A 25,994-nucleotide genomic window follows, 5' to 3' on the forward strand; every position below is an offset into this window, starting at 1 on the left:
CACAAACGAAGTTCTTAGCCTTAACCTCTCCATTCCTGTGTCCATGGAATGGGTCTGATGATCCGTTCGATTCCGGGAGGGCAGGGTGGCTGTCACCCTCCTTGCCTGCCATCGCAGGCTTCCTGCTCATGCAGCGCTGGCCCAGGCGGCTTTTGCTTCCTGGCCCTAACTTTGATTCTTTACGCTGGGAAGGGGCTGTGATTAGAGCTTAATTTCATATCTGCAATCCATTTCTTCCATGGAGCTGCACTAACCTTTCCCATCTAGATAACTGTGAGGCAACCACAACAGTTTCTCTCTCCGCTACACTTTTTTCTTTCGTGGAGACATGGAAAAGGTCAGTTCAGTAGACTCAGACCTGTGTTCTGACTCTCACAGACAGAGGCCTATCACTCTTATACTCACAGGTAATCATTCTGAGCTATAAACCTCTTTTTTTTTTTAAGAGAGATGCACATTCTATGAACATAATGCAGTCCATCTTGGAAGGTAAGACGGCCTTGGCAGAAACACTCCACAGATAGGAGTGTGGGCCATTGAGAGGCTCATAAACTCACTTTTCTGAAAGAGTAGTCCCCAAAGCTCACTAAAAATTGTACTTGGATTTAATTTTAATTGAGAGCCAGATTTGAGTCCGTATTTCTAATCTCTGCACCTGATTTTGACTTAAACTGACTTCTAACACTGACGTATCTTCCAAGGGAACCTAAGCAAAGAACATCAGCTCCAGATCGCCCTCCCCTCAAGAGAACATGAAAAAACACAAAGTCACACTGAGAAAGAAGGGGCCACAGTTTGCTCTTGTCCAGTGAAGGTCTCTTGGCCTCAGAATGCCGCCACTTCCCGCAGTTCCAGCCCTTGGCTGCGGTCCACCCTGAGTAAGTGAATTCCTCTGCTGAAACTCACACACAATAAGGAGATGGTGTCGGCCACCGCCAGGGAAGTCAAAGGTCCTGATCCATCCAGAGACAAGGTGAAAAGGCAGGCTGGGGAGGAAGGGGGAACCGGCACGTTAGACCAAGGGTGCCATATCATGAAAGGCAGCGTCTTTGTAAGAAACCTACAGAAATAAAGCATGTGCTATGTATACGCATCTAACCCAGGTAAGAGAGGCACCCAGTGCCTCAGAGGAGCGTTCACTGGGGAAGTCAACCTAAGTTGTCAGCACAGGACGTATTCCACCTGGAAGTACACTGGACAACTGGGGCCTCACTGCAAGGCCATGTTAAAATGCTGCCCTCAGGCGCTTGCCCAGAGAACAAAGCGCAGAGCAAAAGGTAAGGATACCAATCTTCAGCTATGGCACCCCGGGGTCTCGCTTTGTCTTTTCAGGACAAAGGATGATGGGGCACCTGCAGGGCAGTCTGGGGCTGCTGACCCACTCCCCTCCGTCAGCGTCTTGCAGGCTGCTCTTCTAAGAGCACACATGCACGCCTGGCGGGCCGAGCGGCGCTTTCACACGCGGTCCTCCCTGGTCTCGGGTTTCGATCCCTGAATCTGGAACAGCTGCTCCTCCCACACGCCCAGGTCAGGGTACCTGACTGCACTCACTGTGGAAGCCACTAGACGTGACCCCACACATCTGAGGAGGGCAACCCTATCCTCCCCTGCTAGGAGCTGAGTTTCTGGGAGATGACTGTCGTTGAAGGGATTTGGCTTGAGGGTCTCTAAATGAACACTAGCCCTCTGTCTGCCAGAAGCCAGTGTCTAGGACAGAATAGTATGGAGGCAGTGGGGTGCTGGTAAACTGGCTTTTTGAAAAGAAAAAAAAAACCTTCATTCATAGCATTTGCCAATTTTTGTGAGGTTAAATACTCCTGCCATGACCGTATTAAATATTCCTGAATATTTAACTGTCAGCGAGTAGAAGCTGGCTCCGGCATAGCAGCACATCGAGGAAACTGCGGCGAGCTGGCTCCCTAAAGCGTGTCTTTCTCTGGTGCTTTGCGTGACCCTACTACAGTCCCAAACCTCAGCTGCAGAGTCAAGAGAGGCCAGAGTCTTTCTGAGGCTATCCTTACCCCACACCTCACCCCCACCAAACTGAGGCTCTCATTTTAGCCCTTGAAAATGAATCTTAAAGTGGCAATTCTTGTTCTCTTTTCCAGACATTTTGAGCATCACAACTTAAAACATGATGAGGAACTTCAGGTAGAAAGAATGAAAGAACCAAACATATTTGAGCTTTTAGGAAGGTGTCTGTACAACATGATACCAGGGCTTACGTGGTTACAGCTTCTAGCCAGCTGGACAGGGAGTCTGGTCTCTTGATGCCATCTCTTAACCACTATGGTGGTGGACAGTGGCAGAGCACGGATGACTCTGTACATGCTGAGCAATGGAAGAAAGAGTTTTAAAGAAACCTACAGGACTTCATGTATCTTTGAGAAGCAGAAGGAAATGGCAAACCACTTCAGTATTCTTGCCTTGAGAACCCTATGAACAGTATGAAAAGGCAAAATGATAGGATACTGAAAGAGGAACTCCCCAGGTCGGTAGGTGCCCAATATGCTACTGGAGATCAGTGGAAAAATAACTCCAGAAAGAATGAAGGGATGGAGCCAAAGCAAAAACAACACCCAGTTGTGGATGTGACTGGTGATAGAAGCAAGGTCTGATGCTGTAAAGAGCAAAACTGCATAGGAACCTGGAATGTTAAGTCCATGAATCAAGGCAAATTGGAAGTGGTCAAACAGGAGATGGCAAGAGTGAATGTCGACATTCTAGGAATCAGTGAACTAAAATGGACTGGAATGGGTGATTTTAACTCAGATGACCATTATATCTACCACTGTGGGCAGGAATCTCTTAGAAGAAATGGAGTAGTCATCATGGTCAACAAAAAAGTCCAAAATGCAGTACTTGGATGCAGTCTCAAAAACGACAGAATGATCTCTGTTCATCTCCAAGGCAAACCATTCAATATCACAGTTATCCAAGTCTATGCCCCAACCAGTAATGCTGAAGAAGCTGAAGTTGATCGGTTCTATGAAGACCTACAAGACCTTTTAGAACTAACACCCAAACAAGATGTCCTTTTCATTATAGGGGACTGGAATGCAAAAGTAGGAAGTCAAGAAACACCTGAGGTAACAGGCAAATTTGGCCTTGGAATACGGAATGAAGCAGGGCAAAGACTAATAGAGTTTTGCCAAGAAAATGCGCTGGTCATAGCAAACACCCTCTTCCAACAACACAAGAGAAGACTCTACACATGGACATCACCAGATGGTCAACACCGAAATCAGACTGCTTATATTCTTTGCAGCCAAAGATGGAGAAGCTCTATACAGTCAGTAAAAACAAGACCAGGAGCTGACTGTGGCTCAGATCATGAACTCCTTATTACCAAATTCAGACAAATTGAAGAAAGTAGGGAAAACCGCTAGACCATTCAGGTATGACCTCAATCAAATCCCTTATGATTATACAGTGGAAGTGAGAAATAGATTTAAGGGACTAGATCTGATAGACAGAGTGCCTGATGAATTATGGAATGAGGTTCATGACATTGTACAGGAGATAGGGATCAAGACCATCCACATGGAAAAGAAATGCAAAAAAGCAAAATGGCTGTCTGAGGAGGCCTTACAAATAGCTGTGAAAAGAAGAGAAGCGAAAAGCAAAGGAGAAAAGGAAAGATATAAGCATCTGAATGCAGAGTTCCAAAGAATACCAAGGAGAGATGATAAAGCCTTCCTCAGCAATCAATGCAAAGAAATAAAGGAAAAGAACAGAATGGGAAAGACGAGAGATCTCTTCAAGAAAATTAGAGATACCAAGGGAACATTTCATGCAAAGATGGGCTTGATAAAGGACAGAAATGGTCTGGACCTAACAGAAGCAGAAGATATTAAGAAGAGGTGGCAAGAATACACAGAAGAACTGTACAAAAATCTTCATGACCCGGATAATCATGATGGTGTGATCACTCACCTAGAGCCAGACATCTTGGAATGTGAAGTCAAGTGGGCCTTAGGAAGCATCACTACGAACAAAGCTAGCGGAGGTGATGGAATTCCAGTTGACCTATTTCAAATCCTGAAAGATGATGCTGTGAAAGTACTGCACTCAACATGCCAGCAAATTTGGAAAACTCAGAAGTGGCCACAGGACTGGAAAAGGTCAGTTTTCATTCCAATCCCAAAGAAAGGCAATGCCAAAGAATGCTCAAACTACCGCACAATTACACTCATCTCACATGCTAGTAAAGTAATGCTCAAAATTCTCCAACCCAGGCTTCAGCAATATGTGAACCGTGAACTTCCAGATGTTCAAGCTGGTTTTAGAAAAGGCAGAGGAACCAGAGATCAAATTGCCAACATCTGCTGGATCATGGAAAAAGCAAGAGAGTTCCAGAAAAACAACTATTTCTGCTCTATTGACTGTGCCAAAGCCTTTGACTGTGTGGATCACAACAAACTGAAAAATTCTGAAAGAGATGGGAATACCAGACCACCTGACTTGTCTTTTGAGAAACCTATATGCAGGTCAGGAAGCAACAGTTAGAACTGGACATGGAACAACAGACTGGTTCCAAATAGGAAAAGGAGTACATCAAGGCTGTATATTGTCACCCTGCTTATTTAACTTCTATGCAGAGTACATCATGAGAAACGCTGGGCTGGAAGAAGCACAAGCTAGAATCAAGATTGCCAGGAGAAATATCAATAACCTCAGATATGCAGATGACACCACCCTTATGGCAGAAAGTGAAGAGGAACTAAAGAGCCTCTTGATGAAAGTGAAAGAGGAGAGCAAAAAAGTTGGCTTAAAGCTCAACATTCAGAAAACGAAGATCATGGCAACCAGTCCCATCACTTCATGGCAAATAGATGGGGAAACAGTAGAAACAGTGTCAGACTTTCTTTTTTTGGGCTCCAAAATCACTTCAGATGGTGACTGCAGCCATGAAATTAAAAGATGCTCACTCCTTGGAAGGAAAGTTATGACCAACCAGTATGATAGCATATTCAAAAGCAGAGACATTACTTTGCCAACAAAGGTCCGTCTAGTCAAGGCTATGGTTTTTCCTGTGGTCATGTATGGATGTGAGAGTTGGACTGTGAAGAAAGCTGAGCACTGAAGAATTGATGCTTTTGAACTGTGGTGTTGGAGAAGACTTTTGAGAATCCCTTGGACTGCAAGGAGATCCAACCAGTCCTTTCTGAAGGAGATCAGTCCTGGGTGTTCATTGGAAGGACTGATGCTAAAGCGGAAACTCCAATACTTTGGCCACCTCATGTGAAGAGTTGACTCATTGGAAAAGACTCTGATGCTGGGAGGGATTGGGGGCAGGAGGAGAAGGGGACAACAGAGGATGAGATGGCTGGATGGCATCACCGACTCGATGGACATGAATCTGAGTGAACTCCAGGAGTTAGTGATGGACAAGGAGGCCTGGCATGCTGCGATTCATGGGGGTGCAAAGAGTCAGACATGACTGAGTGACTGAACTGAACTGAACTGAGAGGCAGGCTCCTTACCTCCAGTGTCTTGATTCCAGATCTTCACCTTGCAGTCATGTGATGAGGTAGCAATTGCAGGCATCAAGGCTAAAGCTCTGGGTAGAAAGATACAGGACGCAACGGTTTGGAAGTGCCCCCTGTACTCACAGATTCTGCTCCGTGTCTGCCTCAGGTCCCACAGCTGCAAAGTAATGACAGGGGCTGGCTTGCATACATATTTCCCAGCTTCAGACATGCTTCATTCTCTAGTATCCTCTCCCCAGCCTCTCATGATGCACCTACTCCCTCAACCTACCTCCTCACACAGACACCCTTATCTTCATCCCTCCCATCCATGCATCCAGTCAATCAGTGACTATGTGTCAAAGAAGCCAGGTTAAAGATGGTTTAACTGGGGGTTGTTGCCTTCTTCATTATCATCATGGCAGCACAGTGGAACAGAAGGGGGTGACCTATTTTCTACGACAGCTCAAGAGTGGCCTTATACCAGCCTCCTGGCATCTGTGGGTCCCATGGAGACCCCACAGTTAGGAACACCTTCTCATAAGTGTATACAGGTGCAGACCTTCTGATTTAATACCAAGACACTGACTCTTGGTATAGGAAGACTAGATTCTATAACAAGGGAGACGACAATTCTGCCAGCCCACTCCTGCTGATACTAATCAGACTACACTTAAGAGAATAATGTTCACAGACAAGAGCACATGGAATTGTGTCCAAAAAATAATGAAATCTCTGGACACTGAGTCACTGTCCAAGGAATAATTGTAGGAGCTGGAAATGCAAATGCTTAGCTTGGAGAAGAAATGCTACATCAGAAGCCTGGGATTCAACACTTCAACCTACCACTTATGAGAAGTGTGGTCTTGTACAAGAGATTTCAACTCGCCATGCCTCTATTTCCCCATCTGTAAAATGGGAACTATAATAATACTGAATTCGCGAGATTGTTTTAAAGATTTAATGAGATAATGCACATGATGTGCTCAGCCCTGTGCCCTGCACATAATAAATGTCCAATAAAATGGGAGTGGTAGTTGTCCTGTTTGGATACTAGATAAATCTTTTAACTAATATTTTACTGTGAGAAATCCAAGGTACTCTGGAGGAGCCAAGGCAATCTATCCTGAAATTAACTGCAAGGAAAGGTATAGGGATTCAGGATGTGGTGGGCCCTTGACCAACACTAGAGCCTCAAACTTCCCAAAGAACTTGAATTCCTTTACTGCGACCACATGCGCAATGGGAACACACTTGATTCTTCAAACAGTTCATCCCCTTTCTAAATTCTACTGGGATCAGGAACATTAGCAGGTGGTTCTGTGTCTAACGCCTTCCTATCTTGACTCCCATCACATTCCTCTTTTCTATGACTGATGCAGAGAGCTTAGGAAATGGAGTTTTCTTGAAAGAAGCATCCAGAATGCCAAGGATTGTGTATAGTATGCACTTGGAATAGACCTGAGACTTTAGTAGAGCCTGCCTGTATAGCTCAGGACAGGCAGGAGGCGAGAGGAAGTCGTTTCTCGTCAGCACCCCGATACCTGGACCCCACAGTCTCTCACCGTGGCTTCACAGCCTTCCCCTTCAAAGCCGCTGCTGCAGGAGACACACTTGTGCCCATCCTCACTGACCTCGCAGTACGTCTGGATGTGCTGCTGGGTGGGAAATGTATGAGCTACCTGCAGCCCCCGACTGTCCCACAGTCTGAAAGAAATTACGGCAGCGAATGAGTTTGCAGTAAATGTGCTGAAATGCACCTGTAACTGCCTGTGAACACCGAAGTCTTGGCTCTTTGCAGGCTTTGGCAAGTCAGAACAGAACGCTGTGATTTACCTAAAAACAGCAACATGAACCAGATCACTTTCAGAGATGGTAAAGCTGTCAGGAAATAACCAAACTGAATGACATCTGAGTTCTTTCTATTTTGAGATCTAATTAATGGGAATTTAGACCAAGCATCTTAATTGTTCAAGTTAATTTGTTAATTTGGTCCTTTGGGGTACTACCTTCAACAGACAAGAGGGAATATTTCTGTGCCTGTGATTTAACAAAAATTTTCAAAGATACATATCATGATGGAGAGAAGCAGGCATCATTTCAGAATCAGACACAGAAGATTTATAGGCCTTGGCCAACTGACCCATGGGGTTAACTGGGGACTGTTTTGTTTTACCTCTTGTCTCAATTTTACTTCTTTATCTTCTTCCTACCATTTTCTAAGAAGAATCTCTTGAGATCCAATATTTCTGGTCATGCTTTCTAGTCCAAGAAGGATTTACTTCATTTGACTTCCCTGATGGTGATTCTGAGGGATAGGTGATTGAGAACACCTGGAGCCCAGTAAGGGCCACTTGAAGGGGTGGGAAAAGCAAGCGACTGACTCTGAGGTTAATCTGAACATGTTCCCACAGTCAGGGCTGGCAGAATCAGCTGCTTCTAAAAACCAGCCAGAACAAGCTGGCCTCCTGCCATTCCACCTCTATCCAGGTGATCCGTGGGGCCGGATCCGAGAGACACCAGCACTGGCAAAGTGCAGAGGAGGGGAAGGCCCTGGGGAAGGCGCAGCAGTGCGGAAGAGCAGAGCAGGAACAGAGTCAGGTAAGCACGGGAGCCACAGACCTTCACCAGAAACACCTTCACTGCTGCTCAGTAAGCCCACCTGATGCTTTTATCCTCGGAGGTCTGGAGTATGTAAGGTTCTCCGGGGACCCAGCACAAGTGAGTGACCTAGAAAAAGCACAAGTTTCAAAACGTCTCCACACCATGCCATTCCCCTGCTGTAATTTCCGTAAATGTCACTAAATAGCATCTCTGTCATCACTTCTCAAGGATGCTGAGCCTAGCACATCTGACTTAAGAGGGATTTTATGTGGTCCAGAGGCCCACCGGTCATGCTCAACCTGCAGCTCCCAGGTTATCAGCAGCAATGGAAGCACCTGGACCGGGCGTGAGCCCCGAAATGCATGCAGGACTCTCAGAGTGTCGAAACCCAAACACCGCTGGCCGAGCGGCAGCTAAGGAGAGCGGCCTCTGCTTTCAAGTGGGACCAATGAAACCCTAACTTGAGGCCTCCTCGGGTTCAGGAAGTGGGCTCAGTGTCCCTGTTTCCCTTTATCCTTGCAGCCCCCTGCTGGACAGGCGTGAAACAGTTTTCAAAACAACCGGAGGTAACACGGTTTTCACTTCTTCCAGCAACCTGCACAAATACGGAGGGCACGGGGCAAGCACATCCTGCCATCGGCAGCTGTCTTCAAAACTCGAAAAGACCACGTGACTAATGTCTGACAACCACTAAAGGACATTGCCATGTCAGGTGATATAACTCTCCCCATTCTATAAATGAAGACACCAAGACTTCTAGTAACTTTCTTGGGTTAATACAGCTAAAAAGTGATGTATCCATGCTTTAAACCCAGGTACGAGGTTAGTCATAGGCAGTGGGGTTGACATCAGTCTGCTACCGGAAAACACTGGTCTTCATAAGCAAATCAAACTATACAAACAGCAAAAGGTCATGCTTATTTCTCTGCATAATGTTACATATACTGAACACATGATAAGCATAAACTGTGAGCTTCTGGAGGCCAGGAACCAAGCCCTGGGCCACTAACGCTGCGTCTAGCACAGTGCCTGGTCCACAGAAGATATGGAATAACTATGTTCTGAAGGCATAAGTGAGGACACCATTTAAAACTCCAATATAAACTAGTGGAGTTGTTCTCTGGAGCAGAAGACCTTAGTTAGGGGCGAGCAGTAATTAGGACCCAAGACTCTAAGGCCTGGTCATGTGGTCTCCACGTCTCTCTCCTAGGCTCTTCCTCACCCCAGGCTCCCTTCTGTTGCCCTGCTCTGGACCAAGTTTGAGTTCGTACCAGGTTCCTGGAGACTGACGCTCTCTCTGCACACTGTCCAGTGCCCACATCCCACAAGAGCAGGGTGTTGTCACGGGAGCCAGTACACAGTTGTGATGAATCTTAGGGAACAATGACAAGATGGTCCATGAGACGGACTTGGGACAGGGCTTTTCAGAAAAGTACCACAGTGCTGGTGTTGGGAAGACGTTGGCTTGACCTCACCTGGACTCACGGTCAGTCCAGTGACCACCATGGTGTGGCCAGAGAACTGCTGTCTTGGCTGTGAGGAGCTCTGCAAGTCCCACATCATGACCATCTTATCGCGAGAGGCGCTGAAGAACTGGCTTGATTTGTAAATACACGCTATCTGCTCAAAAAAAAAAAAAAAAAAAAGACAGCTCTAGTATGCTTGTTTGGACGTTAAAAATGGAACAAGCCTGGAGATGAACGTGCTAGAGCCTGGTGTTCACTCTCAGTCTGGCTCAAAGTGCACTGTATCTGGCAGGTAAACAGACTCTGTCCTACGTGACTGTCGCTGATAGTCAGCCTCATTAGGATGGAGTTTGCTTCTCAAGTTTCGGTTCATGTAGGTGGACTTCAGAGAGGGGAGTTACATAATTTGACATTCTCTATCATTTTTGCTGGAATCTCAGTCTACTCTGTCATGCTCTTTAACAAATTAATTATTTAACTGTTTCTGGCTTCTAAAAAATTTCCCCAACTAGACTAGAAGTTTCCTCAGTATGGAGAGTTTGTCATTTTCTTACCTAGAGTAAACACTTAGTGAGGCTTCGATACATGACCCTGGTGAGTTAGGACAGGGCAGGGGGAGTTAATCTCAGCTCTCCTCTATTTACTACCTGTGCTGTGGTACGTGCTAAGCCGATTCAGTCGCGTCCAACTCTTTGCAACGCTATGGACCATAGCCCACCAGGCTCCTCCGTCTATGGGATTCTCCAGGCAAGAATACTGGAGTGGGTTGCCATGCCCTCCTCCAGGGGATCTTCCCGACCAAGGGATCAAACCCATGTCTCTTACATCTCCTGCACTGGCAGGTGGGTCAGCGCTACCTGGGAAGCTATGAAGGGCTTAACGATGAGACAAAAACTGTGTCTACTATACGTGTAACTATAGCTGAGTGAATGGTTTGCTCTGGTGTGAGCGGGGCTTCACACAGTGACATCAAGTGAAACCTCTGCATTTTTCCTTAACGCTGAAATATTCAACCACTCTTACTACATAGAGCTACAGGCATTCCTTTATTCAATTCCAAATTTCCTCGTGATGCTAATCATATGACAATTACCTTGGTGACTTCATGCTCATGTCCTTTGAATCTTCTCACCACATTTCCAGTTCTCCAGTTATAGGCCACAACTGTCTGCAGAGAGTCATTAGAATATTTTAGTTTAATTGATTTTTTTTGTTTAGCTGAAACAACAAGCCTTTATCTTGTTCTCTACCTAATTTCTCCCTTTCTACGAAGGTTTTATTGTAGTGTTGCTCCTCATGCTCCCCAAGTTTGAGCTCTCTGTCTCTTCCAGAACTGGGCCACTCCGCTGAAGCGTCTGGGCCTTAATGATGGGTTTGGGACAACACTCCCCAGGGACACCTGGTTTAGGTTGAGGTTCTGGGTGTAGATGCTGAAGGAAAATCTACATGGGATTAGATTTTTTTTCCCTACTTAAAAATTTTAATCATTTTTAGGTGTACAATTTAGTAGAGTTAAAAGTATATTTAGGGACTTCCCTGGTGGTCCAGGGGTTAAGATTCTGCACTTCCAGTGCAAGGGGCATAGGTTTGATCCCTGGCTATTTCAAATCCTAAAAGATGATGCTGTGAAAGTGCTGCACTCAATATGCCAGCAAATTTGGAAAACTCAGCAGTGGCCCCAGGACTGCGAAAGGTCAGGTTTCATTCCAATCCCAAAGAAAGGCAATGCCAAAGAATGCGCAAATTACCACACAGTTGTACTCATCTCATATGCTAGCAAAGGAATGCTCAAAATTCTCCAAGCCAGGCTTCAACAATATGTGAACTGTGAACTTCCAGATATTCAAGCTGGATTTAGAAAAGGCAGAGGAACCAGGGATCAAATTGCCAACATCTGCTGCACCACTGAAAAATCAAGAGAGTTCCAGAAAAACATCTACTTCTGCTTTATGGACTATGCCAAAGTCTTTGACTGTGTGGATCACAACAAACTGTGGAAAATTCTTAAAGAGATGGGAATACCAGACCACCTGACCTGCCTCCTGAGAAATCTGTATGCAGGTCAAGAAGCAATAGTTAGAACTGGACATGAACAACAGACTGGTTCCAAATAGGGAAAGGAGTATGTCAAGGTTGTATATTGTCACCCTGCTTATTTAACTTATATGCAGAGTACATCATGAAAAATGCTGGACTGGATGAAGCACAAGCTGGAATCAAGATTGCCAGGAGAAATATCAATAACCTCAGATAGGCAGATGACACCATCCTTATGGCAGAAAGCAAAGAGGAACTGAAGAGCCTCTTGAAGAAAGTGAAAGAGGTGAGTGAAAAAGTTGGCTTAAAATTCAACATTCAGAAAACTAAGATCATGGCATCTGGTCCCATCACTTCATGGGAAATAGATGGGGAAACAGTGACAGACTATTTTGGGGGGCTCCAAAATCACTGCAGATGGTGACTGCAGCCATGAAATTCAAAGACACTTGCTCCTTGGAAGAAAAGTTATGACCAACCTAGATAGCATATTAAAAAGCAGAGACATTACTTTGCCAACAAAGGTCCATCTAGTCAAAGCTATGGTTTTTCCAGTAGTCATGTATGGATGTGAGAGTTGGACTATAAAGAAAGCTGAGCACCGAAGAACTGATGCTTTTGAACTGTGGTGTTGGAGAGTCCCTTGGACTGCAAGGAGATCCAACCAGTCCATCCTAAAGGAAATCAGTCCTGAATATTCATTGGAAGTACTGATGCTGAAGCTGAAACTCCAATACTTTGGCCACCTAATGCAAAGAGCTAAGTCATTTGAAAAGACCCTGATGCTGGGAAAGATTGAAGGTGGGAGAAGGGGACAACAGAGGATGAGATGGTTGGATGGCATCACCGACCCAATGGACATGAGTTTGAATAAACTCTGGGAGTTGGTGATGGACAGGGAGGCCTGGCGTGCTGCAGTCCATGCGGCTGCAAAGAGTCAGACAGACTGAGTGATTAGATTGAACTGAACTGGGAAACTAAGATCTCACATGCCATGTGGCATGGCCAAAAAAAATAAAAGTATATTTACACTGTTGTGAAACAGATCATATTTTTTTTAATATATTTATTTATTTGGCTGTCACGGGTCTTAGTTGAGGCATGTGGGATCTTCTATCTTCACTGCAGCACATAGGATCTTTAGTTGCAGCATGTGGGATCTAGTTCCCGGACCAGGGCTCAAACCCGGGCCCCCTGCATTATAAGCAGAGAGTCTTAGCCACTGGACCACCAGGGAAGTCCCCATACTTTTTTTTTTTAATTTCAAAAAATCTCATCCATAATCCCATCTGCCAGAGAGAATCATTATGAGAATTTTCTTCCCGTCCTTTTTCCAGGAATATATTTTAGTATTTTGTTGTATTTCTCCCCCTAAACAGGATTCAGAAGCATTCTCTGGCCCAGTCTCTGTAGTTCAGTACTATGACCTAGTTAAGTCCCAGGTTCATAACCTGCAAAACAGAGAGGCTAATCCTTGAACATCTACCCCTCATAGGCGAGGATCACAGAAATATAATATCATGTCTAGATGTTAAAACAAAATACTGCCAAATAAATGATGCATCCTGATTTCAGAGGTGTTAAAATGTAGAAACATACATATCTTAGAATCAGTGAAATACATTATGAAAATGGAATTTGAAGATTCTAAATGGCTATTGAAAATTAGTGGCATTATTTGTTATGAAAGAATCAGCATTTCTGCTAGCAAGAGCCTAGGTCTGAGTGCTACGACAGATCCAAATATGAGGGAGATAAAGCAACCAGATTTACACTGAAAATGGGAGCAGTCTCGAAGTAGTGGTAGATTATTTTGGCAAAAGAGAGGCCTAAAAGAGACTAGAACTTTCCTTTTGCTGATAAATAACTCCTATGTGCATGCAGGTGTAAAAATGGACAAGCTGAAGTAATACTTGTCATTTATAAAAAGCATGTGGGTGATCTTGCAGAGTGCTGAGGGTATTCCCATTTAATCCTCACAACTATCCTGGGTGGTTGGCATTGCTGCTGCTGCTGCTAAGTCGCTTCAGTAGTGTCCAACTCTTAGGGACACCATGGCCTGCAGCCTACCAGGCTCCTCTGTCCATGGGACTTTCCAGGCAAGAGTACTGGAGTGGGGTGCCATTGCCTTCTCCGGTGGTTGGCATTACTACCCGCATTTAATAGATAAGGAGCCTGAAGCTCAAGAAAATGAAAAGACTTGCCCAAAGTAACAGGAAGTGGCGGAGTAGGAATTTAAACTCAGTCTTTTTAACTCTAAAGCGCATATTTTTACACTATTCAACCCTGCTGCCAGAAATGAAAAGCCAGCACTTCCTTTCTAAACATCTGCCCTTCTCTGCAATAAGCTGGTTCCCTGGGAAGCACTGGAAACCCCACCTTATCTTTTCCTCCGGAGACACAGAGGTCTGAGTTCAGAGCAGCAACAACAGAGACGGTATCCATGTGAGCTGGGCTATACTCTTGAAAGGCTTTAGTTTGAATCCTCTCTTCGATAAATCCATCAGGCCTGCTAAAGAGAGGATGGAAAATGAGGAGCCCCACGGTGTAGGGTGCACAGTGGAGCAAGGGGAAGAGAGTGTGGACCACAAGGCCAAGCTGAGGAGAAAGACAGAAAGGGAGTAGAGAAAGGAGACACACTGAGGTCACCAGATGGCATTATTAACTCTGTAAATGCTCAGAATGAGTGGATGACTGGGGTCTGATAAAGGAAGAAACCCAGTCTTTGCTTGCTCTAGAGATGATTCCCAAAGAAGACCAAACTGACTGTTCAGGGAGGGCATCAATGATGGCTCCGGGCCTTCTCCTTCTATAGGAAAGAACTGTCATGGGGCACAAACTGGGGATCCCACCCGAGGGCAGACTGCTATACCTGTATTTGTAAGTGCTGTGTTTGAATTTGCTCTGCAGTTTCCCCATCACTGCACAGAGCCTGCACAAGACCTTCTGGGGAAGAGCTCGTTTCAGATGGCACCTGAGCAGCAGCATCCCTTGTGGCTGCCAGAAGCTGTGTTCCCTGTTTGGTAAAAAGAAGAATACACACTGTTAACTCTGTGAGGCACAAGAACAGCAGGTAGTATGGTTATGCTAAAACCTTTTTTTGTTTTTATAGACTAACTGGAGGCATTTGGCTTTCCTCCTTACCCTGCCTCAGAGTTATGGCCCTGGGAAGGCACCATCCCTCCATACAGCATTTGCAGATAAACAAAAACAAAATTAATTTTAAAAATATTAAGATGCTCCCCAGTAAGTCCAATATTGAATCACTATGTGATCCAACAATTCTACTCCTGGGTATATAGTCCAAAAAATTGAAAACAGGTGTTAAATCCAAAATTTATACATGTATGTTCAGAGCAGCACTGTTCACAATAGCCAAAAGCTAACAACAACCCAAGTGTCCACCAATGGATGAATAAACAAAATGTGGTTTATGCATGCAAAGGAATATTATTCAGCCATTAAAAGGAATGAAGTACTGGGAATTCTGTGGTGGTCCACTGGTTAGGATTCAGAGCTTTCACTGCTGTGGCCTGAGTTCAATCCCTGGTTGGAAACTGAGATCCCATAAGTTTTGAGGCAAGGCCAAAAAAAAAAATAAAAACCAAAACCAATCTATACCAGTAAGCTTCTTAGAAAAGAGCTTTAGTTATTCTAAAGGCTATAACCTTCCTAGCTTGTGGGACTGCTATTAAATACTTTTCAGGGTCATGAGGTTATTCTGTAATAAGAATGAGATGTGGGAGATAGTGACACAGGTAATGACCTGACCAGCAGGTCTCAAAGTGTAATCTCAGGACTGCTGGGGGTTCCTGAGACCCCATCAGGGAGTCTGTGAAATCCTCTTCCCAACTATGTCTCTATGTGAGTCCTGACTTTTTTCTTATGCTACAATGCAAACAACATCCTGCAATAGATTGAATGCAGAAGCAGATATGAGAATCCAACAGTCTTCTGTTTAAGCCAAACAGTAAAGAGATTTGCAAAAATGTAAAACAATACTGTTCTCTTCCAATCAAACATTTTTGTGTGTTTTCAAAAGTATATTTATTTTTCATAAAATTATTTATGTTTACATGCAATAAGGCTTATTATTTTTAAAAGAGTTAATATGTAAATATTTTTTTAAAAAATCTCAGTTTTAATGTCAAGATCAGAATATGTGGCCACTGTGGACGTCTGATGGGACTGAAGGTACATGACTAGGACGTAATCTCAGCTTCTCTGGGTAATGTTCGTCTGCTACTCAATCAGCTGTCCCGAGATGGCAGAGGGTAGAGGTGGGAGTACCCAGTCGCCATCTCTTCCAGGGCTCTGCTTAAAGAAATTCTAGGAGGAGTTTCTTATGGGAACGATGAGCCTATCTAGTTCTAGGAAGAATAGTCTATAACAAGAAATAGCAGCTAAAACTCACCAAGTACTCTTCATGCAGGATCTTAGTTCCTGGACCAGGGATCAAACCCAGGCTCCCTGTAACGGAAGCTTGGAGTCTTAACCATTGGACCACCAGGGAAGTCCCATATCATTACCTTTGAAAAAACCCAGTTTTCCACTCTATGGAGGTCCCTCAAAAAACTAAAAATAGAGTTGCTGTGTGATCCTGCAATTCCATTCCTGGGGATACACATGGAGAAAACCTTAATTTGCAAATATAAGTTACCCCAGTGTTCATGGCAGCACTATTTATTTATAACAGCCAAGACATAAAAACAACCTAAATGCCCACTGACATATGAATGCATCAGGGTGATGTAGTACATATATATACACGGAATATTACTCAGCCATGAAGAAGAATGAAGTAATGCTGCCTGCAGCAGTGTGAATGCAAGCAGAGATGATCACACTTAGGGAAGTGAGTCAGAAAGAGGAAGTGATCCCATATGTTATCATCATACATGGAATCCAGAATATGGCAGAAATGAACCTACCTGCAAAACAGAAATAGACTGACAGACACAGAGAACAGACTTGTGGCTGCCAAGGGGGCGAGGGGGAGGGAGGGACTGGGAGTTTGGGACTAGCAGATGCAAACGATGACATACAGAATGGATGAACAACAAGGTCCTGCTGTATCGCACAGCAAACTATAGTCGACATTCTGTGATAAACCAGAATGAAAAAGAACGTGTGTGTATATATATATGTATAACAATCACTTTACTGTATAGCAGAAATAAACACAACATTGTAAATCAACTATACTTCAACAAAATAGATGAAAACAAAAAAACAAAACACTTAAAAAAAACCAACAAAAACCCACCACGGTTTTCCAGAAGAATTTCAGCCTACATTTGAAAGCTGCCAGAATTGACCTCCTGAAAAGAACAGGTAACCAGTGAGAAACGGACTATTTCCTGCCATATCAGTAAACAAAGGGTGTCACAGTCATCAGGAGTTGCAGCCACACACTATGGTGAGCTGGTGAGTCCTGAGGAGATTCAGGATATGAAAAGAATCTGCAGATCAAAGGAATGATTTCAGCGAGCCCAGACTCTCGCATCTTCCCATACATAGAAAAGTGCTAAATTCCCTAACTTGATGCATCTGGTTTCCTTTTCTGTTGTTGTCTGTGTGTGTGGTTTTCTTTAATTAACAATAAGTTTTTGATGTTCAGACTACCTGCCCTTTATTGCAAAACTCCTACATATCCGAGCTCACCCCCTCGCCTCCTTGGAATAGATTTCTTGGGATTACTTGAGATGTCGCCTCCCAAGCATGAAGTCCTACAAACTCCTACCGAATAAAACCTAACTCTCAACTTTTAGGTGGTGAATATTCTCTAAGTTGACAAGGAACAGAAGCAAATGCAGTGGAAAGAACACGACGAGCGGCATCAAGAGCTCTGGGCTCTGGCACCAGGCCTGCCTCATCTCACGTGTGTCATGTGTCATGGAGCTCCTCGATCCTCCACACTGTGCCTCAGCCTCCCCTCTAATGTATAAACACGGACACCAGACTCCAAGATTACTAGCAGACTGTATGCTCCATAAGAAGAGGGACTCTCATATCCTTCTCTGTACTTCAAGCAGCTTGCACGATATGACAAACACATGTGTTGTGAAATAGCAAACCTAAGGCCTCTGGATGTGAGAGCTGGACTATAAAAAATGCTGAGTGCAGCAGAATTGATGCTTTTGAACTGTGGTGTTGGTGAAGACTCTTGAGGGTCCCTTGGACTGCAAGGAGATCCAACCAGTCCATTCTAAAGGCGATCAGGGAAAAAAAAAAGAAAAAAAAATAATAAAGGAGATCAGTCCTGGGTGTTCTTTGGAAGGACTGAAGCTAAAGCTGAAACTCCAATCCTTTGGCCAACTGATGTGAAGAGCTGACTCACTGGAAAAGACCCTGATGCTGGGAAAGATTGAGGGCAGGAGGAGAAGGGGATGACAGAGGATGAGATGGTTGGATGGCATCACCGACTCAATGGACATGGGTTTGGGTGAACTCCGGGAGTTGGTGATGGACAGGGAGGCCTGGCGTGCTGAGGCTCATGGGGTCGCAAAGACTCAGACACAACTGAGCACCTGAACTGAACTGAAGGGCTCCTCTAATTCAGACACTGTAGAGTTCTCTGTGACAAGCACAAGTGCTGCCAGATAGACCAGAGGGTTCCCAGAGAAAGAGAACCAGATGGAACTTCTTTGACATAAGAGAACCATTATAGGCCTAGACATTTTGTGATCTAAGCCTGGCCAGAAGGCTTGCTCTTGACCACATCAAGTGAAGTCGCTCAGTTGTGTTCGACTCTTTGTGACCCCATGGACTGTAGCCTCCCAGACTCCTCCATCCATTGGATTTTCCAGGCAAGAATACTGGAGTGAGTTGCCATTTCCTTCTCCAGGGAGATGATAAATCAATTGTAAACATTCCCAGTTCTGTGGCTTCCCTGGTGGCTCAGGTGTAAAGAATTCCCCTGCCAATGCAGGGAACACAGGTTTGATCCTTGGTGCAGGAAGATCCCACATGCCACGGAGCAACTAAACCTGTGCATCGCAACTACTGAGGCTGTGCCTTAGAGCCTGGGAGCCGTGACTACTGAAGCCCAGTAGAAGCTGTACTCTGCAACAAGAGAAGCTACTGCAATGAGAAGCCCACACACCCCAAGCAGAGAAAGCCTGTGCAGCAACAAAGACCCAGCAGAGCTGAAATACTAGATAACGTTTAAAGTTTTTAAAAAAGGACTCCCGGTTCTCTTTTGAAGGCACAGGATAGCAAGAGGCACATTCTTGAGCTACAGTGCAGGATCCAAACACCCTCAAACACTCAATCACAAGACTGCTGCTGCTGCTGCTGCTGCTGCTGCTAAGTCTCTTCAGTTGTGTCCAACTCTGTGCGACCCCATGGACTGTCGCCCACCAGGCTCCTCCATCCATGGGATTTTCCAGGCAAGAGTACTGGAGTGCGGTGCCATTGCCTTCTCCGAACCACAAGACTATCTGGTACTTAAGAAATGATGATGCTGACCTCTGCTGACCTTGGTGACTTAATCAACTAAAGCTGTGACTTTGACAACCTGTGTCCCAAATCTAGGCTGAACTCTGCTCTACTCAAGCCCCTTATGAATATGCATACACCACCCGAGCCCTTTCATATATATGCATGCACTCTTATCTTAAAACTTCTCCAGTTTTGCTGTTCCGAGACACAGTTTGGGCAAATATCCCTGTTCTCCCAACTTGCTGCAAGTTCTAAATCCTTTCTTCTGCTCTTTGGCTTGGTTGTGTCTTTTTGGCTTGACACCCAGCAAGAGGGGAATCTAGTTTTTCAGTTACCACAAATATGCCCCCAGGAAAAATTCCAAGATAGTTTTCAAAAAGCTTGCAGTGTTGTACTGTTATAGTTAGATAAGAGATTGCAGGGCTTCCTATCCGCCAACCTAACCCATTTTTGAACACTGCCACCAAACTAAGGACAGATGCCACCCACAGATCTAGGTCACTGATGCTATAAATGGATTGACTCTGCTTAAAACTGATTGGATCTTTAGTTGGTGTCTTCTGACAGCCATACTTCTATCTGAAGCATATTCATGGGACAATCTAAGGAAAAGAAAATCTTTAGAATTACTTACGCCCAAACCAGTGGGATCTTCTTGGTGAGCTGCCGTATTTCTAAAGTTGTAAACTTTGTAAACTTGGTGAGCTGCTGCTTTGTAAAGCTATCCTTTGGAAAATAGTTCAGGCAGCCACTTCCTAATCTCTGTTATTAGTGAAAAGACAATCAGATTAATCTCTTCTCTAAGCATGTTTGTACTGAAAGGAGATTTACAAGGTAAATAAGAAACTGTTTTAAAGAGATTGTTAAGTGTCATTTCCCCTCACAAAGATTTATCTTGCAAAATTCAAAGATTTTATAACTTGCACATTTCCAATACTTGGGGAAACTATACCATAATGTTAACTATACAACTATTTTTAAATGTGCAAAATAGGATATATTTAAACTCATTAAATATTTTTATTTTACTCATAGTAATATTTTCACTCATCAAAAATCTTCAGGAGTGATTGCTTACTTCCAAGCTTACTGTTTCTGTAAGAAAGGCAAATTCTCCGGTTTAAAATAATACTTTAAGTATGAATTTTTAAAATATTACTTTAAGTAGAAACAGTTTCTCAAAATCATCACATATAAACTCTTTATTTAAAGATCTGAAGAATATGGGCAGAAATATCATCTGCTCAAAATTCTAACTAGGTAGAGCTCTTGACTTCTAGCCCAGAATTTCCACTATAAACATCTACAAAGAAGAAACAGCTTTACTGCATTTTAACAACTAAATTTTAAGAATTCAAATAAACTCTAATTATTGATTGATCTTATTCTAATTATTAAGAGCAGCACAAAATAGTCAGAATAATATTTCATTAGGCACATCAGCCTTGAAATGAGGCCTAGGTCTGAATTATAGTTCTGCTTTGTTCAGTCTAGAGCAAGTTCCTGAACCTCTCTAAGTCTCAGTTTCCTGTGTGTAAAGTAGGATAATAATGCTATCATTCAGCTTCTGTGAAGATTAAAAATTGCACTTAGAGACATCTCTGGTGGTCCAATGACTAAGACTCCGAGCTCCCAATGCAGAGAGCCAGGATTTCATCCCTGGTCAGGGAACCAGATCTCACACACTGCAACTAAAGATCCCGTGTGCCAAAACTAAGACCCAGTGCAACCAAATAAATTTGCTGTTGCTCTTGGTTAGTAGCTAGGTTGGGTCTGACTCTTAGCGACCCTACGGACTACAACCTGCTAGGCTCCTCTGTCCATGGGATTTTCCAGGCAAGAATACTGGAGTGGGTTGCCATCCTCCTCCAGGGGATCTTCCTGACCCAGGGACCAAACCCAAGTCTCCTGCATCACAGGGGGATTCTTTTCCACTGAGCCACCCGGGAAACCCAAACAAACAAATAAATAAATATTTTTTAAAACAGCACTTAAAATATGCCGAGGACTTTTAAAAGTGCTTTATATTTAACTCATTTAATCTATTCCACAAGCCTCTGAGATAGACGTTGTTACTATCTTCATTTTGCAGATGAGAAAAGTCAGGCACAGAGATGTTAAATTACTTGTCCAAGTTTACACATAAGTTGCAAGTAAGCGTCCTAGCTGAAACTTAAGTATAGGCATTTGGACTCCAGGGGCTTTGCTCCCTACCAGCTTACTATACTGCATCTCTGCAAAAGCTAGTGCATTTCAAGCTCTTGGTTCGAGCTGCAGATTGTTAGTAACAAATGATGACTACCCGAATGGTTACTGGATTGACAGAGATAGCAATGCTAAAAGTGGCAATTTTCACTATTATTAATTCTACTCTTAATACACACATATTAAACATACATTACAAATATACACAGAAAATATACACATTTGAAAGTGAGTCTGGAGTATATTAAACTGAAGCCAATTATGTCTCCTGACCAGAGTGACTGATCACACTAAGGCTAAGAATTCATTATGTTAGATATTATATGAAAGGAAGGGATGCTCCCACTCGCTCAGTTGTCTTGACTCTTTGCATCCCCACTGACTGTAGCCTGCCAGGCTCCTCTGTCCATGGAATTTTCCAGTCGAGAATACTGGAGTGGGTTGCCATCCTTCTCCAGGGGAATCTTTTTGACCCAGGGATTGAATCTGCGTCTCTTGTGCCTTCTGCACTGCAGGAGGATGCTTTACCACTGCACCACCCGGGAAGCCCAGGTATGATATAGCAAGGCGATTTAAAATCTTGAGAACAAAGAATATGTACTTGGATAATGTCCATGTTGCTGTAGACTAAGAAATGAAAACACTATTCAAGTAATCTGCCATAGTTTATATAGTGAACCTGCAGTATACTTGTGGAGAAGGCAATGGGACCCCTCTCCAGGACTCTTGCCTGGAAAATCCCATGGACGGAGGAGCCTGGAAGGCTGCAGTCCATGGGGTCGCTGAGGGTCGGACACGACTGAGCAACTTCACTTTCACTTTTCACTTTCATGCATTGGAGAAGGAAATGGCAACCCACTCCAGTGTTCTTGCCTGGAGAATCCCAGGGACAGCAGAGCCTGGTGGGCTGCCGTCTATGGGGTGGCACAGAGTCAGACATGACTAAAGTGACTTAGCAGCTTAGCAGCAGCAGTATACTTGAGAAAAAGGAAAATGTCTTCTTCATTTTTGTATTTGCACTTTGAGCAAGGCCTAGGAAAACAGGTACAAGGCAAATATCTCTTGAATGAATGAATGAATGAAATATAAGGTGGGAGAGTCTGCTTGGCAAGCTTTTTTTTAAGGACCATCTCACATGCTAGTAAAGTAATGCTCAAAATTCTCCAAGCCAGACTTCAGCAATACGTGAACCGTGAACTCCGTGACGTTCAAGCTGGTTTTAGAAAAGGCAGAGGAACCAGAGATCAAATTGCCAACATCCGCTGGATCATGGAAAAAGCAAGAGAGTTCCAGAAAAACATCTATTTCTGCTTTATTGACTGTGCCAAAGCCTTTGACTGTGTGGATCACAATCAACTGTGGAAAATTCTGAAAGAGATGGGAATACCAGACCACCTAACCTGCCTCTTGAGAAATCTGTATGCAGGTCAGGAAGCAACAGTTAGAACTGGACATGGAACAACAGACTGGTTCCAAATAGGAAAAGGAGTACGTCAAGGCTGTATATTGTCACCCTGCTTTTTTAACTTATATGCAGAGTACATCATGAGAAACGCTGGACTGGAAGAAACACAAGCTGGAATCAAGATTGCCGGGAGAAATATCAATAACCTCAGATATGCAAATGACACCACCCTCATGGCAGAAAGTGAAGAGGAACTAAAAAGCCTCTTGATGAAAGTGAAAGAGGAGAGTGAAAAAGTTGGCTTAAAGCTCAACATTCAGAAAACGAAGATCATGGCATCTGGTCCCATCACTTCATGGGAAATAGATGGGGAAACAGTAGAAACAGTGTCAGACTTAATTTTGGGGGGCTCCAAAATCACTGCAGATGGTGATTGCAGCCATGAAATTAAAAGACACTTACTTCTTGGAAGGAAAGTTATGACCAACCTAGATAGTATATTCAAAAGCAGAGACATTACTTTGCCGACTAAGGTCCGTCTAGTCAAAGCTATGGTTTTTCCTGTGATCATGTATAGACGTGAGAGTGGGACTGTGAAGAAGGCTGAGCACTGAAGAATTGATGCTTTTGAACTGTGGTGTTGGAGAAGACTCTTGAAGGTCCCTTGGAGTGCAAGGAGATCCAACCAGTCCATTCTGAAGGAGATCAGCCCTGGGATTTCTTTGGAAGGAATGATGCTAAAGCTGAAGCTCCAGTACTTTGGACACCTCATGAGAAGAGTTGACTCATTGGAAAAGACTCTGATGCTGGGAGGGATTGGGGGCAGGAGGAGAAGGGGATGACCGAGGATGAGATAGCTGGATGGCATCACGGACTTGATGGACGTGAGTCTGAGTGAACTCCGGGAGATGGTGATGGACAAGGAGGCCTGGCGTGCTGCGATTCATGGGGTCGCAAAGAGTCGGACACGACTGAGCGACTGAACTGAACTGAACAATATGTGCATACATGCTAAATTGCTTCAGGTGTGTTTGACTCTTTGCAACCCCGTGGACCACAGACCACAAGGCTCCTCAATCCATGGGATTCTCCAGGCAAGAATACTGGAGTGGGTTGCCATGTTCCCCTCCAGAAGATCTTTCCAACCCAGGGATCAAAGGCATATCTCTTACATCTCCTGAATTGGCAGGGGGGTTCTTTACTACTAGTGCCACCTGGGAAGCCCCCAACAATATTTGGGTCCTTTAATACTGTCCAATAACAGATTTTCCAGGTAGCAGTTACTCTGACCCATTCCACATATCAGCACTAGAAACACTACAGAGGACTTGGTTCCAGGTTGAATCAGGCCTAAATCTGAATCCTAGGAACCATTTCTGCCCCAAGCTACTCTCCAAAGGCCTTTAAGATCCTCAGTGGTCACTCTATTTTTAAATTTTTATCTTATTTAATTTTTTGGCCTCACCGTGGATCATGTGGAATCTTAGTACCCTCACCAGGGATCCGACCTGTGCCCCCTGCAGTGGAAGCATGAAACCTTAACCAGTGAACTGCCAGGAAAGCCCCTCAATGGTCACTCTAAGCATAATTCAGAGAATTCTCTTTTAACCTTCCAGGGCAACATTCCTTGGTACACTCCAGAATATTTCCACCTGTCACTTTCCATGAAGAAACTGGGACTGGAGGCTCAGACGGTAAGGAATCTGCCTGCAATGCACAAGACCCGGGTTTGATCCCAGGGTCAGTTAGATCCCCTGGAGAAGAGAATGGCAAAGCACTCCAGTATTGTTGCCTGGAGAATTCCACAGACAGAGGAGCTTGGGCGGCAGTCCACTGGGTCACAGAGTGACTAACACTTTCACTTTTTTCCATTTCTGAAGGTCACAAAGGGGTGAAGCTGGGGCACTGGATCTTATTCAGCTGGACTCCTGGTCCACTGTTCATGTAAATGATGATTTCATAGCCCTCTCCTTCTCCCCAAATCTCCTTCTGCATTCATCTAAACTACACTCTGGAAGACCAAGGAATCTAAAACCAAAGCTCATTTAGGGAATCAGCACTACGTCAGAACTCCCAAGGTTGCCCCAAATTGTGGCGACAAACGGCGCAGTTTTTCCTTTCAGATTACACAAATGCCCTGCGCCTCTTCTAAACGTTTGCCCAAAGCTTATTTTTGATGAGGCTGGGCCGGGGTGGTGGGAATGGATGGAGGGGTGTTCACCCAAGACTGGATATAAGGCCACCCAACCCAAGGCGGGCCCCGGGAACCCCCTCCCCGCTTTGGCCCGTCAGGCGGGTTCGGCTCGGAGAGCACGAGGGTTCCCACTTCCCCTCCCGCCAGCTGCACCCTTTCCTCCCGCCTCGGGCTCCATACCCACCGGCGGGCCGGCCGGGCCGGGAGCTGAGGCCCAACGAGGACGCCGAACCCGACGGCGTCCACAGCCTCCAGGCTCCGCAGCCTCCGGCGCCTCCGCCCTTAGCAACGAAGCGCGCGTCGCTAGGTCTGGAGTCCTGAGAAAACCCTCCGGGCGCCCTCGCCAGCCACCGAACCCGGGTTCCGCTCGCCTGACGTCTCCCTGGGGTAGAGCCGAGAGAGTCCCGCCGCCTTCTTACTGCGACAGTCCGTGGAGGAGGTTCCAGAAAATAGGACTGATGTGTACAAGACCACCAATGCCAGAGAATCTGTATTATACAAGGAAACCATGTATCACTGTAATAGCCACTGAGGAAGCATTTAATAAATGTCTTTTTAACTATTCATTCAGATATGGCTGTTGCTTTATTTCTTTTCCCTGATTCCACTCAGGCAGAGATCCCTCCCTTGTACATTTCTCCAGGTCTCAGACACCCCTATTCCTTTCTTTCTTTCTTTCATCAAAACTTTACAGCCCAACACCATAGCAAGGAGACCCTGGAGTACTTCTTGAGATCCAATGGGAAGACGGTTCTAGAAACTAACATCAGCCACAAGACAGCTTTTGTAGTTGTAGTTGAATTTCTTCTAGATTAGAGTCCTTTCATGTCTCTGTTCCTAGTACAGAACACAGGATTTGCTAGTGGCTTGTTGAATGTGTGTTGAATGAATGAATAAATGAATGAATGGCAAGGACCCTAGGCAACATTTCTTTTGCACCCTAATAGGTGCCTCTTGCAGTGCTGGTCTCCGAGCAGAACTGCCTTCAATGAAGACTCGTGCAGTTTCTGAAAGTTAGGTATCTGTAGGATCAGAGATGGCGAGGGAAATTTACCTTCATAGAGTGTCAGGGCTGGCCATGGAGGTCTATCGTTGGACCCAGAGAGGGAATCCCCTCCAAGCCTCTGCATCACAGTTCCTCTAGCCTCTGTTAATGCTCCCTCAGTGAT

The 25,994-nt window shown here is 44.6% G+C and overlaps 1 protein-coding gene across 1 annotated transcript; it reads right to left on the reverse strand.

The window, feature by feature from the left end:
* Window positions 1-825: 825 nt before the first annotated feature.
* WDR31 (WD repeat domain 31) lies at window positions 826-14,566 on the reverse strand. The gene is made up of 9 exons (XM_052645312.1): window positions 14,451-14,566; window positions 13,958-14,090; window positions 10,635-10,709; window positions 9,551-9,695; window positions 9,347-9,447; window positions 8,134-8,201; window positions 7,037-7,178; window positions 5,487-5,649; window positions 826-986 (listed from the first exon to the last, which is right to left on the reverse strand). The coding sequence occupies exons 1-9, from the start codon at window positions 14,564-14,566 to the stop codon at window positions 826-828; spliced, it is 1,104 nt and encodes a 367-aa protein (XP_052501272.1).
* Between the last annotated feature and the right edge of the window lie 11,428 nt (window positions 14,567-25,994).

The sequence above is a fragment of the Budorcas taxicolor genome, chromosome 8 (genome assembly GCF_023091745.1).
Source record: "Budorcas taxicolor isolate Tak-1 chromosome 8, Takin1.1, whole genome shotgun sequence".
Taxonomy (NCBI): Eukaryota; Metazoa; Chordata; class Mammalia; order Artiodactyla; family Bovidae; genus Budorcas; species Budorcas taxicolor.